At 35.3% G+C, this 18,553-nt stretch overlaps 1 protein-coding gene across 7 annotated transcripts; it reads left to right on the forward strand.

The window, feature by feature from the left end:
* The first annotated feature begins 1,110 nt into the window (after nucleotides 1-1,110).
* LOC108322230 (exportin-T) lies at nucleotides 1,111-18,500 on the forward strand. Of its 7 annotated transcripts, XR_008248322.1 has the most exons (14): nucleotides 1,113-3,070; nucleotides 3,271-3,360; nucleotides 3,450-3,539; nucleotides 3,712-3,816; nucleotides 4,017-4,076; nucleotides 4,361-4,423; nucleotides 4,508-4,603; nucleotides 12,910-13,077; nucleotides 13,976-14,149; nucleotides 14,255-14,317; nucleotides 14,387-14,485; nucleotides 17,572-17,718; nucleotides 17,978-18,171; nucleotides 18,289-18,500. XR_008248322.1 is itself a non-coding variant. In XM_052876122.1 (13 exons), the coding sequence occupies exons 1-13, from the start codon at nucleotides 1,355-1,357 to the stop codon at nucleotides 18,065-18,067; spliced, it is 2,949 nt and encodes a 982-aa protein (XP_052732082.1). In that variant the 5' UTR covers nucleotides 1,112-1,354; the 3' UTR covers nucleotides 18,068-18,500. The 7 variants fall into 7 exon arrangements, 6 of the variants coding, with proteins under 6 accessions (XP_052732085.1, XP_052732086.1, XP_052732082.1 ...); XM_052876122.1 differs by having other exon boundaries at nucleotides 1,112-3,070; nucleotides 14,267-14,317; nucleotides 17,978-18,500; XM_052876121.1 differs by having other exon boundaries at nucleotides 17,978-18,500.
* The last annotated feature ends 53 nt before the right edge of the window (nucleotides 18,501-18,553 follow it).

The following is an 18,553-nucleotide window of genomic DNA, read 5'->3' on the forward strand; positions in this document are numbered from 1 at the left end:
CATGTTTGATATGAAAAAAAATTAAATTAAGTTAGAATGGTTATATTAATTAATTTTTAAAATTTGGAAACTAATATATTAAAATTTGAAAAATAAATATGATTAAATTTAGAAACTAGAAATATATTTAATATTTAAAGATAATATAAAATAGTTGAAAATTTTATAATTTATTAAATGAAAAATTGGGTTTGAAATCATTGACTTGAAGAATGTTTTGATTTGGATTGTTAATTGAACAAACAAGGGCATGTGTTATTCTAGTTCTTTTTCATTAAGTTCAAACTTTAATTTTTATGAATAATAATTATACAAGCATTCTGGATTAAGGAGAATTTTTGTTAGCCTTTTATTATTATTTTTACTTTTTTCACTGTACAATTGAAAATTTATTTTGAAAATAAATTTTAAATTATGTAGAATTGTATAATTTAGAAATTTAGAATATATATATATATATAAACAAATATTTTATGTTAATTTTTTAAGAAAAAATCTTCTGCTAATGAAATTAAAGTTAAAATGATACATTATTAACTATTTTTCTTTATTTGTCTGGTTAAATCAAATTTGTATAATTTTTTGATGGTTTATTTTACCTTTGACCATGTTTAAGTTCCTTTATATATTATTCTTTAAATTGATTTTGCGGTTTATTTGAACATATTGCTTGATTGACATAGGATAATGATACTTTTACAATATTTTAACACCATTTATGTGCTATTCTGTGATTGGTTCATGTTAGTGTTTATGATTATTATTATTGATTGTGGAGTAATTTTAGATCAATCACAAAATGAGGTGTTAAAATATTGTCAAAATATCATTATCAATTGATATATTATCCTTCAATCAAACTGATCTTTCAAAAACATGTATATATAAATAATAATATTATATAATGTATTTATGTTTATTTTCACTCTATTATAACAGATCAAGAAAAAATATTAAATAATTGTTTTAGTGATTTGTTAAAAAACACAGCTGAAGTTAAAAATGTTTAATATAAAAGATAATTAAAATCCCCTCTAATAAGAAAACCTATTAGATTTTGTGCTTAGGAAATAAAAAAATAACAATCAAAAGTTAAACGGCAATCCAAATCCCTCCCATTACTATTAAGAAAAACCTTGAACAGGGAGGCAGACAGCAGATACAGAGAGAAAGTGATAGAAGCAAACAAAAACCCTACCCTAACCCGTATTTATGTTATTGGGTTCTTCCTCCATTGATCCGTCCGAGAAGGCAAGTCCGAGAAGGCAACTCAAAACCTGCCCTTGCGAGACCCATCCATCGACACTGCCACACCCCTACCCCTCGCCACAACTCCACTCTTTAGAACAACACTATGGATGATCTGGATAAAGCGATTCTTATTATGTTTGATGAATCGGGAGCCCTTGACGATGACTTGAAGAAACAGGCCAAACTTTACTGTAACGCTACTAAGGAGAAGCCATCAATTTGTAGACTTTGCATTGAAAAATTATGCTTTTCAAATCTTGTTCAAGTCCAGTTTTGGTGCCTACAGACCTTACATGAAGTCATTCGAACACGCTACTTGACAATGACCCTAGATGAGAGGCACATGATCAGGGGCTCCGTCTTTTCAATCGTGTGCCTCGAAGACAAGAACCTCACAAGGATTTTGGAAGGCCCTGCCTTCATAAAGAACAAGCTTGCACAGGTTTTGATAACTTTGATTTACTTCGATTACCCTTTGGTCTGGTCCTCCGTCTTTGTTGATTTTTTTCCACACTTGAGCAAAGGAAACGTGGTCATAGACATGTTCTGTCGAGTTTTGAATGCCCTGGATGATGAATTAATTAGTTTGGACTACCCCAGAACCCCTGAGGAATTGACTGTTGCGAGCCGGGTTAAAGACGCAATGAGACAGCAGTGTGTCTCTCAGATTGTCAGGGCCTGGTATGACATTGTTTCTATGTACCGGAATTCTGATCAAGAGCTATGCACTAGTGTGTTAGATTCCATGAGGAGATATATTTCTTGGATAGACATCGGGTTGATAGTCAATGATGCTTTTATCCCTTTGTTGTTTGATTTGATTTTGGTTGGTCATCTGTCTGATCAGCTTCGTGGTGCTGCAATCAGATGCTTGTTGGCAGTTGTTTCTAAGAGAATGGAGCCCCAATCCAAACTGTCGTTGTTGCAAAGCCTTCATATTAGTCGTCTACTCAGGTTAGTGACTGAGAACGGCGATGCTGAAATGGTCGCTGATATAGCTGCATTGCTTACTGGGTATGCTGTAGAGGCCTTGGATTGCTTCAAACGCATAAATTCTGAGGATGCTAAAGGAATCTCTATGGAGCTTTTGAGTGAAGTTTTACCCTCCATTTTCTATGTAATGAAGAATTTTGAGGTAGATGCTACATTCAACATCATTCAATTTCTTTCAGGTTATGTTGCCATTTTGAAGAGCTTTACTCCTTTGCGGGAGAAACAGCTACTTCAATTAGGGCAGATATTGGAAGTTATCCTAGTGCTAATCCGTTACGACCCAGCATACCGCTCTAATCTTGATGTGATGGACAAAATTGGTAAAGAGGAGGAGGATAGGATGGTAGAGTTCAGAAAGGATTTGTTTGTTCTTCTTCGCACTGTGGGTCGTGTAGCACCTGATGTAACTCAGATGTTTATTAGAAATTCGTTGGCAAGTGCTGTTTCTAGATCTTCGAATAGCAATGTGGAGGAGGTAGAAGGTGCACTTTCTCTTTTATATGCACTTGGAGAATCCATAAGTGAGGAAGCCATGAAAACTGGGAGTGGATTGTTGAGTGAGCTTGTGATTATGCTTCTATCGACAAAGTTTCCTTGTCACTCTAATAGGCTTGTTGCCCTTGTTTACTTGGAGACAGTGACAAGATATATTAAGTTTATTCAGGATAATACTCAATATATTCCAATGGTTCTAGCTGCCTTTCTTGATGAAAGAGGCATACATCATTCAAACATCAATGTTAGTCGTAGAGCCAGTTATTTGTTTATGAGGGTTGTTAAATTGCTGAAAATGAAGTTGGTGCCTTTTATAGAGACTATTTTGCAGGTAGCAACTATACAATCCTTCTCTATTTCGTTTTTCTGTTTTTAAAATGTACTCAACATTACATTAAATAAACGAAATTATATATAAATTATTCCTGACTTGCACTCTTTGGTTGTCCTTGATGTGCATGGATGGATTGTGTGATTGGTTGCTTCCACCATCTGTCTTCTCGATTTTTTGAAATGTTCTGTTAAATTCAGAGCCTGCAAGACACTGTTGCCCAATTCACTATTATGAATTATACAGCAGAAGAGCTATCAGGGTCAGAAGATGGTAGCCACATCTTTGAGGTATTCTCCCAATGTTTCAGGATTATGGACATTTCTGTGATTATTTTTGTTCTTTTTCTTCTCTTATATTCATTGAGGCACTTTGACAGGCAATTGGTTTATTGATTGGAACAGAAGATATCCAGCCTGAAAAGCAATCTGATTATCTATCTTCTTTGCTCAGTCCTCTTTGTCAGCAGGTTGTTTTTTACTTAAAAATGCAAGAGACCTTCTAATCCAAAAAATAATAAAAAATAATTGCAAGATACTTTATAAAAGTTATGTGTACCCATGTTTCCAGTAGCATTTCTTCTTTTGAGATTATTGTGGTTGGTTTTGGTGCATATAATTTCCTATCGTCGGTTAATACAGGTTGAGGCATTGCTTATAAATGCCAAGTTATTGAATGCTGAGGAGGCTAATGCAAAAATTGCTGTAATCCAGCAAATTATCATGGCAATTAATTCGCTCAGTAAGGTGTTTTTTCTAATTTGGACTTCTACTTTTCCCAACTTTCATTTATTCTTTTATAAAAGCCTAAAAACTCAACAAATAGTGATAAAAAGATTTACATTTTGTTTGTTTGTCTTAATTTGAAGTTTAAAGGGTAGTATTGTGGTAAAATACATCAATACTTTTGTTTTCCATCCATCCTTACTATTTTTTACATGATATAGGGCTTTAGCGAGCGACTTGTTACTGCTAGTCGCCCTGCAATTGGTCTCATGTTTAAGCAGGTTAGTATTTTCGAAAATTTTTGGTTCATGTTCCTTGGAGTTGTATATGGTTTATCTGATGTATAGTTTCTGTCTTTTTTGTTTAAAGCTTTAGAATGTAATCTTGCTACTATTTTATAGATGAAAATTGAGTTTTGTCATATAATGTATAGAACCCATCTTTGCATAATGCTTTGTGTGATTGATAATTTTTCGCAGTAAGCTTGTGTCTATTTCTACTGAACCTGTGTTTGGTTTCTTAATATTTTGTTTTGCTAAATCTTGTCGTACTGTCTTCTATGTAGACACTGGATGTACTTCTTCAAGTTCTTGTTATATTTCCAAAAGTAGAACCTCTGCGAAACAAGGTATGAATTAAATTTAATGATTCAAAAATGGTTTGCTTAAAGTAGATCTGTAAATTTTATGTAATATCCATATATGGTATGTAGGTCACATCCTTTATACATCGCATGGTGGATACACTTGGAGCATCTGTCTTTCCTTACCTTCCAAAGGCATTAAAGCAGTTACTTGAAGAAATTGAAGTACATATTATCTCTAATTTCTTTAACTTAAATCTTTATAATTTCTTTATATAAATGCATTTCCTTGCATTTTGTTATTGGTGTGTTGAACATTTCCTTGCATTGGAATATGACATTGAGAATAGTATTCCTCTCACATCTTATCTTCCCATGGTCGGACCATTTGAATATATGATCCCATTAAGAACGATATGCATATGCTTATATGATAATTAAGCCTGAGATTTTAGTATGTTGCACAGATGTTGCTGTAACCCTTCCTATAATTATTCCTTCTTCAATTCTTTCTGGCATTTTAGAATATTCCTTTCCTCTAACTGCAGGGTGTCTGACTGTCTGTCGTATTTTGTCATCTTTGGTAGATTAGTTATTCATTTGGTCCCTATAGTTGCAAAATTTTTCCCTTTTAGTTCCTATAAAAGACCCTTAGTCCCTGGGCATTTTATTTTAAATACCTTTTAATCCCTTTTAGTTCCAACATGAATTCAAAATGGTAATGGGGACTACAAGGGTGTGGGCTTTTTAAAGGATGGGAAAAAGATTGTCTGTTTATGATTTTTTTACGTTTTTCTGTATCATATAAATGTGTTTTTGGAGAATGTGTAATATTGTAGTATCGGTGGTAACACTCTTGGAGTGGTTGGTTGACAACCATGAAACATCAATACTTTCATTTACTTAATTATATACTTCACTGATATGTATCCACGAGGTTTCCAATCCTCTTAAAAAGTTTGTGAAAACCCAATTCAATTACATATGAGACATGGAAGTATGTATGATATAGAAACATAGGAGAATTGTCCCTTAATGAGACACAAATGAAAAATGTCCTATTTATGGATGATTTCAAGAAAGGTATGAGTTTGATTCTATGTCTATTTGTAGACAATAATAGGAAGTGATTTAAGGTTGCAATGATTTATAACTTTTATGTAGTAATGTCCAGGAAGTATGTTCTTTATTTGGGTTTGACAATTTGCAATTATATATTTTTTATGTTTTAGGAACTTCTATAGTTATTGTTAGGATATTTATCCTATTTTATCATCATTATAGTGTGTCAAGGGTTACCCTATTTATCATGATTATATTATGTCTAGGATTACCCTATTTATCATGATTATATTGTGTCTAGGGTTACCCTATTTATCATGTATTTGTGTATCAATTTATTCTTATAAATAGAAGATTGTGAGAGGGATCAATCAAGCCCTCTAGAATTATTTTACAGTTTCAATCTTAAGTTGGTATCAGAGCGGGTCGATCCCGCTCTGGTTTCTGTCTCGTAATATATATTTGTCCGGCGCCACAGTTCTTTGTCGCCCGCCGCTGCCCGCCGCTGCCCGCCGCTGCCCGCCGCCGGCCACCGTCAACCGTCGGCCACCGTCGGCCGTCGCCGGCCACCGTCCGGCCACCGTCTCCGGCCACCGTCCGGCCACTGTCACCGCCGGCCACCGCCCGCCATTGCCGGCCACCGTCGTCCATCACTGTCAAAGTTTCCTTCGTTTAAACCCTTAGGGTTTTCTTGTTCTTCGTTAGTACTATTCGTCTTCTTCAGAAATGGCGTCTGGCAATACTCTTTCCTTCTCTGGAAGTCCATCAATTACCTCCGAGAAGCTAAATGGAAAAAATTATCTATCATGGTCTGCTGCCGTTGAAATGTGGTTCCTTGGCCAAGGGCATTATGACCACCTTGAGCGAGATGGAAGCCATGTGCCTACTGAAAAAGCTGATCAGTGGAAACAAGCAGATTTCCAGTTGTGTGCCCTGTTATGGCAATCAGTGGAACCCAAACTTTTTGTATCTTTGAGGGCTTTCAAAACTTGTCACTCCTTTTGGAAGAAAGCCCAAAGCATTTATGCCAACGATATTCAACGTCTCTATGACACTACGAATAAACTTGCATCTCTTAAAATGGCAGACCATGATATGGTGTCCTTCATGACTGAAGCCCAATCTGCTGTCGAAGAACTTAGGATGTTTTTGGAAGTAGATCCATTAGAGGATATAAAAAAGAAACTAGACAAATTCTACATGGTGTTGATCCTTCGTGCCCTACATCCCGATTTTGATCATCTCAGAGATCAACTTCTAACTAGTCATGAGGTCCCCTCTATGGAAACATTGACCACTCGCCTTCTGCGTGTCCCGGTATCTCAAACTCAAGAAGCGCATGAACTAGTGGAACCATCTGTCATGGTTGCCACACGAGGAAGAGGAGGACGTGGCACTAGAGGAGGAGGACGAGGAGGTCGGGGACGTACTCAATGCACATATTGTAAAAGGATGGGTCATACTCAAGAGAATTGTTACTCCTTACATGGTTTCCCTTCCAAAACCGCCAATATTTCGAAGACTGAAACTTCCACTTTGAAAACTGAAACCTCTACTTCTATGTTTTCTGAGGATGAATATCAAGAGTATTTAAGGTTAAAGTCTAACAGCTTGGCACAACCATCTCAATCTCCCAATACATCAACAGCCTGCGTTTCTCAATCTATGGAATGTCAAAATTCATGGGTAATTGACTCAGGTGCTTCTGATCACATTTCTGGTAATACCTCTTTGTTCTCATCTATTTCCTTTCGAGAAAAACCTCATTTCATAACCCTTGCAAATGGATCTAAAACTTCTTCCAAAGGAGTCGGTCATGTTTCTTTGTCTCCCTCCCTCAATCTCAACTCAGTCCTTTTTGTCCCTAATTGTCCTTTTAATTTAATTTCCTTAAGCCAGTTGACTAAAATGTTAAATTGTTCAATAACCTTTGATCATAAATCTTTTGTTATACAGGAGCGTGGTTCGGGGAGACAGATTGGAGAAGGATATGAAGCTGGCGGATTATACCATTTTGGATCTCGTCCAAGGGTGTCTTGTGTTGCTGCTCTTAATCCTAAAGTGCTACATGATCGACTTGGCCATCCTCATTTGTCCAAATTAAAAAAGATGTGTCCTGAACTTAGTGGTCTCCAAACCTTAGAATGTGAGTCATGTCAATTAGGAAAACATGTTAGATCTTCCTTTCATAAAAGGTCTCAATCAATATGTAATTCTAGTTTTTCCATCATCCATTCTGATATATGGGGACCTAGTCGTATCTCCTCCTTTGGTTATAGCTATTTTGTTACCTTTATTGATGAATATTCAAGATGTACTTGGGTTTATCTTATGAAAAATCGTTCTGAATTGTTAGCTATCTTTACATCCTTTTTGAATGAAATCAAGAATCAATTTGGTCAAGTAATCAAAATATTAAGAAGTGATAATGCCAAAGAGTATTTTTCATCCTCCTTTTCTGCCATCTTGAGTTCCCATGGTATCTTACATCAGTCTACTTGTCCTCATACACCACAGCAAAATGGTATAGCAGAACGAAAAAATAGACACTTGGTTGAAACTGCTCGTACCCTTTTGCTTGGTGCCCATATTCCTGTCCATCACTGGGGGGATGCCATCTTAACTGCATGTTATCTTATTAATAGGATGCCCTCCTCCTCTCTTGATAATAAAGTCCCTTTCTCCATTTTGTTTCCTAATGATCCTCTCTTTCATACATCTCCCCGAGTGTTTGGCTGTGTATGTTTTGTTCATGACATGTCTCCAGGTCTAGACAAACTCTCCGCTCGCGCTCTCAAATGTGTCTTCTTAGGCTATTCTCGACTTCAAAAAGGATATCGGTGTTACTCTCCTGAAACTAAGAAGTATTACATGTCTGCCAATGTCACATTCTTTGAACAGACTCCTTACTTCTCTCCATCTGTTCAGGATGTTTCTATCCTCCAGCAGGTCCTTCCTATTCCAATGGTTGAGTCAAATAGCTCCACTGTCTCTGTCATTCCCAGTCATGATCACAATCCTTCTACACCTGTTTCTCCACATACTGAGATCATCCCACACAGGGCCCCAATGGATAGTCCACCTCCCCAAGACAATGGTGAATCTCCTACTTCAGATTCTTCTCCCTCGTCACCTCCTCCCACGCCTCCTGGTGCAAATGATTCAGCATGGCCTATTGCCCTCAGAAAAGGTACTCGTTCCACTCGGAACCCTCATCCCATTTATAATTTTCTAAGCTATCATCGATTGTCGCCCTCCTATTTTTCTCTTTTATCCTCAGTGTCCTCTATTGTTATACCCAAGAATGTGAAAGAAGCACTTGATCATCCTGGATGGCGACAAGCTATGATTGCAGAAATGCAGGCTCTTGACCACAGTAATACTTGGGAGCTGGTGCCCCTTCCCCCAGGAAAAAAGGCGGTTGGTTGTCGATGGGTGTATGCAGTTAAAGTTGGCCCTGATGGTGAAATTGATCGGCTCAAAGCTCGGCTTGTTGCAAAAGGTTACACTCAGGTTTATGGTCTTGATTATTGTGACACTTTCTCTCCTGTAGCCAAGATGACTACTATTCGTCTCTTCTTTGCCATGGCAGCCATTCGTCACTGGCCACTTCATCAATTGGATATCAAGAATGCCTTCCTACATGGTGATCTTGAGGAAGAAGTTTATATGGAGCAACCTCCAGGGTTTGTTGCTCAGGGGGAGTCTGGTATGGTATGCAAATTGCATCGATCTCTATATGGCCTCAAGCAATCCCCACGTGCTTGGTTTGGAAAGTTTAGCTCCATTGTTCAAAAATTTGGGCTAAAACGCAGTGAAGCAGACCATTCAGTTTTTTATTGTCATTCTTCTCTCGGGAAATGTGTTTACTTAATAGTATATGTTGATGATATTGTCATTACAGGAAATGATGCTGTTGGAATATCTCAACTAAAAGAGTACTTGTGTAGACATTTTCAAACCAAGGATCTTGGAAGTCTCAAATATTTCTTAGGCATTGAAGTAGCGCAATCAAAAGATGGAGTTGTAATCTCCCAAAGGAAGTATGCTCTTGATATATTACAAGAAACAGGCATGATTGATTGTAGACCGGTAGACAGTCCCATGGACCCAAACCAGAAATTAAGGACAGAAGAAGGTGAATTATTCTCCGATCCAGAGAGGTATAGGAGGCTAGTTGGCAAACTGATTTATCTCACTATTACAAGGCCAGATCTATCCTTTGCAGTTGGAGTGGTTAGTCAGTTCATGCAGGCTCCATGTATTGACCATTGGAATGCTCTCATTCGCATTCTAAGGTATGTAAAGAAGGCTCCCGGGCAAGGATTGTTATATGAAGATAAAGGAAGCATTCATGTCTCTGGGTATTGTGATGCAGATTGGGCAGGTTCACCTATTGATAGACGGTCTACAACAGGATATTGTGTTTTTCTGGGAGGAAACATTATTTCATGGAAAAGTAAGAAACAGAATGTAGTAGCTCGATCAACCGCGGAAGCCGAGTATAGGGCAATGGCATCACTAACATGTGAACTTATATGGGTGAAACAATTCCTTCAAGAGGTTAAATTTTGTGACATCCATACTATGAAGATGTATTGCGACAATCAAGCTGCTCTCCACATTGCATCAAATCCAGTGTTTCACGAGAGGACTAAACATATAGAAATTGATTGTCATTTTGTTCGTGAAAAGTTGTTGACCAAAGAAATATGTACTGAGTTTATTGGGTCAAACGATCAACTCGCAGATGTATTGACCAAGTCATTAAGGGGTCCTCGGATTGAGTTTATTTGTTCCAAGCTTGGTACATACAATTTGTATGCTCCAGCTTGAGGGGGAGTGTTAGGATATTTATCCTATTTTATCATCATTATAGTGTGTCAAGGGTTACCCTATTTATCATGATTATATTATGTCTAGGATTACCCTATTTATCATGATTATATTGTGTCTAGGGTTACCCTATTTATCATGTATTTGTGTATCAATTTATTCTTATAAATAGAAGATTGTGAGAGGGATCAATCAAGCCCTCTAGAATTATTTTACAGTTTCAATCTTAAGTGTTATCTAGGTATATATTTTACAAGTATCATATCCTATATATTTTTAGAATAATCATAACTTCAGAGGGATAGTATCGTATATGTGCATCATTCATTGACTTTGATCCTAACTTGAAATGGTAGAATATATGAAAATGTCCAAAATATCTTGTATTATCTAGATTATCTTAGATTGTCCCTTTAAGCCATTCTATTTTAGGATTGGTTTGTTACTTTATTTCCTCATCTCTTGATTTTTTTTCCTTGTTTAGTTAGGATTATAACTTTCATCAATGAGTTAGTGCCTTTAGGTTTTATGAACATATCATCAAATCAATATCAAATTCAATTTTTCACTCCCTTATTTCCTCTTCCTTCTATATGTGAAACCTTTTTGTAAGAAAAGAAAGGCCTTATATCTCAAGCCAAGAGGGGTGAATTGGATTAACCCTTTTTAATGATCTTTTCGAAATCTTTGAGTTCTTTGCTTTATTGAAATCAATAAACAAATAGTAATGAATCAACAAGCAGAGAAAGAGTAGAGAAAGATCAACACAAACAATCTATACTGGTTCGGCTATCACAAGCCTACATCCAGTTCTCCTTCAACAACCTTAGTTGAAGGGAATCCACTATAGTTGATTGAGTATATAGAAATACAGAGACAACCCTCTTAATGCACTCCTCTCACCATTCAAAATCAATATAGCAACCCAATAGATGAACAACCTCAATCTCTTAAACAACCGAGAACAATCACAGCTCTCAACCCCTGGCAAACCCGCATGAGTACACAATACACAGATTGTTTACAAAGAACGTGATCTCTAAGACACACTCTTCTAGTGCAGATTGAGTCAGAACCACTTTAGCACAAAGTCTTGAATGAATCTTGTTGGGTAATCAACCAATGTAGTGTAGATTCTCCAAGAACGTCTCTTGAAAGCAGCTGTAATCAAAACTCAATGAGAATGTTAGTATTTGAAAATTGTAACGTTATTGAAACAATTTTCAAGTCACACACACACACACATATATATATATATATATATATATATATATATATAGGATTTTCAAATCATGTTGCAATATAATCGATTAGGATATTTATGTAATCTGTTATGCTTTATTTATGTTTTAACAGATTATCCTATGCATGTAATCGATTATCTAAACACCTAAGCCTATTCTTCATTCAATTGACAGTTATAACAGAACAGGCTATAAAGGCAAAGGATTAGACTATGTTTTTTGTTTTAATCGATTAGGAAACTTATGTAATCGATTATATCAACACTTAGCCATATTGTCTATCCAATTTTCATCCTTAACATATTATCTCACTTATATGACAAATTATGTCCTGTACTCTGTTTTAATCGGTTATATACCCTGTATAATCGATTATAACATAACAATTTGCCCCTGTTAGCTTACTAAGTAATCTGGTTAAATCTAACATATTATACACCTTGTTTAATCGATTATTTCAACCAGAAATGAGATTATCAATCTGTTTTAAACATGATTCATTCAATAATAATGGATTCACATATCTAGCACAAACATGATCAAGATATAAACATTTGTTATGTCATTTGTTGTGCAAGAAACCATTAAACCACTTTATTGTTCATCATCAAAAACAAAGATATAAAGAGGTTAAAGCTTCCCCTATCAACACTTTATTTCAATATAGTATTAGAACGGTACAGTACCTTCCTCCAGACCTGTGCCTTTATCAGTCCGCTTTTGAAATCTTTCAATGCTGGAATTCTACTGCTTTCATGGTTGTTCCTTCAAATTAGTTGTCTTTGTTGCTGCCATTTTCATAATCACCACTATAATGTCCTCCATCAAGCTGCCCTTGACCTTTGTTCTTCATTCCAACTATTTTCTTAACTGGTTTTGTCCACTGCTGTGACATCTTCAACATGCATTTACTGGCTTGTTTAAATATATTCTGGCGGAGTTTCTCTTCAAGTTTTGATCTCTGCCATACAGATTTACTGACATGGTTAAATACATCTTCGTAGTCTTCCCAGGGAATTCTGATGAAACAACCTCTTAAAAAAAAAAAAATCCTTGCCCATCAGATTAACTTTAAGTTTTGGCTGGTCCTGTGGAAGTCCATAAGAACCATCTTAGTACTACCATTCTGTAGTATCATTATATGATTTAGTTTACTTTTTTGGAGGGTTTATTTATACCAATCTTAAGGTTGGCTGTTAGAATATATGGAAATATCTAAAATATCTTTTCATACAAAATTATGAATGTATGAGTATTGTAAGTTCCATCTTCCTCCCTCTATATAAAAACCCCAAAATATAATACATGTTTTGCACCTGAATGAGGTTGTTTATTTTGGTTTTGGTTGAAGATAAAGCTGTGTAATGTCTTGTTTACATTCTATTGCAGCCAAAGCAAATGGTTGGTTTTCTATTGTTACTCAATCAACTAATCTGCAAGTTCAATACTTTGGTGCGTGACATTTTGGAGGAAATATTTCCAGCTGTTGTTGAGCGGATATTTAGTGTTATTCCTAGAAATGGGTTACCTTCTCCTGGTCCTGATGCAATCACTGAGGTATGAAAATGTTGTTGCAGTTTTCTAATAAATAACTGGCATACATTTTTCCTTTTCTTCTTATACTTGCTTTTAAGTTAGCTTTGTTATATGATTGGTCTTTATGATTTGATTATTTCTTTTCTTCCAATTTTAAGAAGTTTGTGCTTGTGCTATAGTAATTGTGCTTGTTGTTTGTTCTATTGTCAAATGTTCACTTCTCTATGTTTGTTTGTTTTTCTTTACTTTCTACATGTTTTGGAGCTACAATATCACTATCTGACGAACCTTAGGTTGAGGAATTTCTTAGAACTTGGACTTAGTGTCCAACAATCCCTCAAACTTGACTTATAAGGTAAGATTTGCCCGAATTCTAGGAGTTCTATGATTTATAATAAGGAGCAGATCTTATATGATCAAGGATATGTAGACCATATATGTATTATTAGGAACATTTTTATTATTCCTGCATTGTATCTTTATTATTAGAGGATATCAATTCTCCTTTATTTATCAAATTGTTATCTTTGAAACGTAGGGTTTCAACTCAATGTCTTTCTCTTTCCTATACTTTAACACTATGTAAGTCATATCTCTTGCTTTGGAACTAAACACCACCCTTAAGGCTTCAATTAAGGCAGCTCCTATAGAGATCACAACTAAGGTGGGCTAAGCGTCCGCAATTAGAGCAACTTTCCGATATAAATAATGACACTGCTTATCTATTCTGTTACTTAGTCGCTATGCTGTGTGGTATAAAGTGAGTTTTGTTCTTAGTTCATTACTTAATTGTTTCAAATGTGAAATCCATTGTAGAAAAACATCTTTTGTGTTACCATCTATCTTATTCTTTGCTTATAAACTGTCTCAAATATATGTGCATGATTATAAGATTATCATTATTATGTTCCTTCTTCAGGAAGTTCGTGAATTGCAAGAACTTCAGCGAACATTGTATACCTTTCTTCATGTGATTACTACACATGACCTGTCTCCTGTATTTCTTTTCCCAAAATGTAAAGCATACCTGGATCCAGTGATGCAGTTGCTTTTGTTCTCTTCTTGTAATCATAAGGATATCCTTGTAAGAAAGGTATGTATAGTGTTTTCTATTTATTCAACTGAGTCATTATTTTTCCTGGACCAGTTCTTTTTTGACAAAACATACATTCTAAGTATACTTATTTTCACAATTTAGGCATGTGTACAGATTTTTATTAGATTAATTAAAGATTGGTGTGCCCAGCCTTACGAAGAAAAGGTATATTCTACTTACTTCTACTCATCCCATTTTTTTTTAATTTTTTCCTAAATGTCTAATGGTTTTCAGGTTCCTGGTTTTCGAAGTTTTGTGATTGAAGCATTTGCTATAAACTGTTGTTTGTACAGTGTACTGGACAGATCTTTTGATTTCCATGATGCAAACACTGTAAGATACATAAATTATTGTTTTGCACATTCTTTTTGTCACTTTGTTTCTTTCAAGTGGTACGATACTACTATTCAAAACCTTTGCGTATATTATTAGTCCTCACTTGGCTGCTTGTTATAAGATTGTTTATATTGCACAATAGAAAGAAGAGTTTGGGGTCTCGTTCTTTGTCCCTTGAAGAAAACTATTTGCTTATTTGTTTTTAATAAAATGGATGTCATTTGAGGAAGTTCAAGAAATAAAAAAGAAGCTCCCAAGCAGAATTTATAAATTTAATTTACATGTACAACAATAACAATGATGTAGATAAGGGAATATTCTATCAAGCGGCCAAAAGCTAGAACTGTTAGTCAAGGTATAACTCTTTCTACATAAGAGGATACTATTGTGACTTGGTCCACTTGACTTATGTCATGGGATAATTTATGCATCCTACAATTATTTTCCCCCCAACAATTGCCTCACTAGGAAACAATCTCTTTGATTGTGACTTGGCCCACCTGGCCTACATGCCACGAGACAATTGATGCTACTTATAACAATATTGCCCTCAACAATTGTCCCATTAAGAATCGAATTCGTAACCTTAGTTGTAATGCCAATTGTTAGATTGAACACTTATCAATAGACCAAAAGTTATAGTTGATAGTTAAGCTGCAACTCTTTCAACTTAAGTGCATAACAATGTAAGTGCCATGTCTCGATTGTGACCTAGTTTTACCTGACCTATGGGACAATTGATGCACTCTGCAATATAGAACACTCATAAGTATGGTTTGTTTGAAGTAATAATAGGAGGATCGTGAATATAAAGGGCTCAGATTACATAATTATAGAATTGAAATACTTTCAACAATTGAGTATAACATACAATATGCCTACTGATTTTAGAATTTGAATTTTTCTAAATTTGATCATCTAAAGATTTCTTTTTGAGAACTCTTTGCTTTGCCTGGACAGTAATTGGAGTTTATTATGTCTAGAGTTATCTTTCTCTTTATGGAAAATAATTGAACGTAATCAAAGTCTTATGGGGATTCCAGCTAGGTTGAGTATTTGGTTCCATATAATGTAGTTAATCTTCATAGGATTTTATGATAGTGGTTAGAATAAGTGTCTTAAATAAAGTTTTTTGAAATGTTGTTCATAGCTTTGAGCTCGATCTAGTTTCTAGGTAAGTCTTTTCTTATTCTCTTCCTTCTTATACATTATCTTCAAAGTTATTATAAATGAGATCCTAAGAAATAGAAATTCACTCTCTTTAATTCATTTGTTATTCTTTTTGTATTTTTCTTGAGTTGGTATCAGAGTGGATCGATCTCACTTTGCGAGTATCTCTTTGACAAAGCCATTCGGTCACCATTCTTAACCTTCTGTTACCGTCAACCGCTGAAGTTTCATTCACTGACACTTGGGTCTGATGTGCCTCAAGGAGTGTGACCCAACCTCAATGGCCGTGCATCCAAATTCGGACTGATTGTCGTCAATGTCTTGGCCGAACAAGGCATGTGTATCCTTCCTGACTGCCATGATTTGACTCGTCGCAACCTTTTGAGCTCCTCTCGGCCCCCTTTTTTTCGTTCTAGTACCATTTGGTGTGAGTCATCTAGAGTTCCTCATGGTTTCTCTTTGTAGAAACCCTAGGGCTGCCTTCTGTTCTTTCTCTATTGCATTACTGGAATGTGTGCATGCCTTTACCTTGTTTCAAAATGTCTTTAGGGACTATCTCCTCTTTTCCCTGGATTCCTTCTATAACTTCTAAGAAATTAAATGGGAAAAATTACCTATCTTGGTCTGTGTCAATTGAACTTTGATATCTTGCTCAAAGGTTCCATGATCACTTAAAAGAATATTGGAGTAGAGTACCAACAGATCAAATTCAACCTTGGAAGAAACCTGATTTTCATCTTTGTGCTCTACTTTGGCTTAGGTCATCCAAAACCCGTAACTCCTTTTGGATAAAGGTCAAAAATATTTTTGTAGACGATGTCCAACACCTCTATGATTATGCTAATCGATTGTCTCAAGCAATCTGATAATGACATGACGTCTTTCATTGCTAAATCTCAATCAATAGTTGAGGAATTGAAAATGTTCTTGGTAGTTCACTCATTAGTTGAGATAAAAGAAATGTTGGATAAGTTTTATATGGTTATGATCCTCTATGCCATGAATCTAGATTTTTATCATATTAGTGATCAAATTTTAACCTGTCAAGAAGTTTCTTCTATGGAAAACTTGACAAGACTCGATCGTGTACCATCACTACTTTATGGATGAAAATTAATCCAAACATTTTTTTTTCAACATTAATTATTTCTTAAGCTTACTTTTTTAACAATTTTTTTTTTAAAATATATTTTAAATTTTTTTCACAGATTTTATTTCTGAAAATATAATTTTAAAAATAGATTTCTAATTTTCTTAAAATATATTATTTTTATGGATGAATTGTATTCATGAGAAAGCTGTTAATGGATAGATTGAATTGGATTTTTTATTAATTAGATCAGGATGAATAAGATATTTTAATTAAATTTTTGGTGGATCATAATGGATTAATGATTTTTTTCATCGTATCCATTATAATTCGAAATAAAATTGATCAAATCCGTCCAGTATGTCATTCTTAGTCCTACAGTTATTTGTTTAAAAGTTTGTATATTCAAGGGTGTTGTCTCCTTGATCTTAAATTTGCTATAAAATAAGTGCATGTTTGAAACTCTTCTTCTAAAGAAAATACTTATTTTTCAAAAGCTCTGATTAGATAGTATGAAAAAATAAGCTAATATTGGTTCACAATAAGTTGAACCAAACAGATTGTTTGGCTTGTCTAATGGGCTCCCTGCGTTTGGTTTGTTTGAAGGAAATTTGTTTAGCTGAAAAAGAAAAAAGAGGGAAAATTTGTATGAGGGAATGGTCAACTAACTATAACGGTGTAATCGGAGCATACTAGTATATGGTTTTTCGGTGTTTGTTACTTCGGAAGATGGATATTGTATATTTATTTAAGTGTTTTGATGGTTTATGCCAATTTTTTGTGCTCATGTTCTTCTTCCTTCTATTTTCGATTTTCTGTACAGTTTATTTTGTTTGGAGAAATCGTGCTGGCACAGAAGGTAATGTATGAAAAATTTGGGGATGCTTTTCTGGTTCATTTTGTATCAAAAGGATTATCTTCTGCAAATAGCCCACAAGATCTGGCAGAGCAATATCGTCAAAAGTTGCAGGTAATAAAAGCTTATGGCGGTGAAATGTTTAGAATATAGTCCTACTGAAATAATCGAAGTTCTTTTTTCCCCCATATAACATCCTGGAACTTCTTCTCTGCCATGCTTATGTTGTGAGTAATTTGATGAAAAGATTATTTATGCTCTGTAACGTCTCTTGCTAAGTAAAGTGTGAATTGTAGTGCTTGTTGTTTAATAGGTGAATCACCGGATGAACATCTGTTGTGGTGGGCTAAAATACTATGATATTTTGGTGCAGGGTGGAGATTTAAAGGCACTAAAATCTTTCTATCAGTCAGTAGTGGAAAACTTGAGACTGCAGCAGAATGGAAGCCTTGTATTCAGATAGCATACTTGTATTGGAAAAATTAGCGAGTCCTCTTCCTATATAATATATAAGGCTTTGTTTTTTGGCCGTCTCCTAGTTTGGGGTTTGATTTCTTTCTACAGAAGGTAGTTACGATTTGTTTTTGATGAAATCAAGTTTGAGCTCTTTTTGATTGGTTTTTCAATCACCAGTAAATTTTGTCCCTCAATAGTGCGGTAATGAAACGGTGGGGAACACTGCAGGGTTGTGTATATAGATTTTGCGGTCGAGCGATGGATATTCTACTGGCCCTAATTTTGACGACTTCCTCATGCAACCTCACCAATCAGCTAATTGTCTCAGGTCTTTCATTATTCTTTTTGTCCCACACTTGTAAATTTTTGTTATTCTCTTGACATCCATCGGTTCCAAGCTTGTCAATATGAGGTCAAGATTTTGGTTTTTGATTTCTCAACCCTTTCTTTCTCCTTGCCGTATCATATCCGTTTCCTTTCAGATTTGTTGATG

This window comes from Vigna angularis, chromosome 4, assembly GCF_016808095.1.
Source record: "Vigna angularis cultivar LongXiaoDou No.4 chromosome 4, ASM1680809v1, whole genome shotgun sequence".
NCBI classification, from domain to species: Eukaryota; Viridiplantae; Streptophyta; class Magnoliopsida; order Fabales; family Fabaceae; genus Vigna; species Vigna angularis.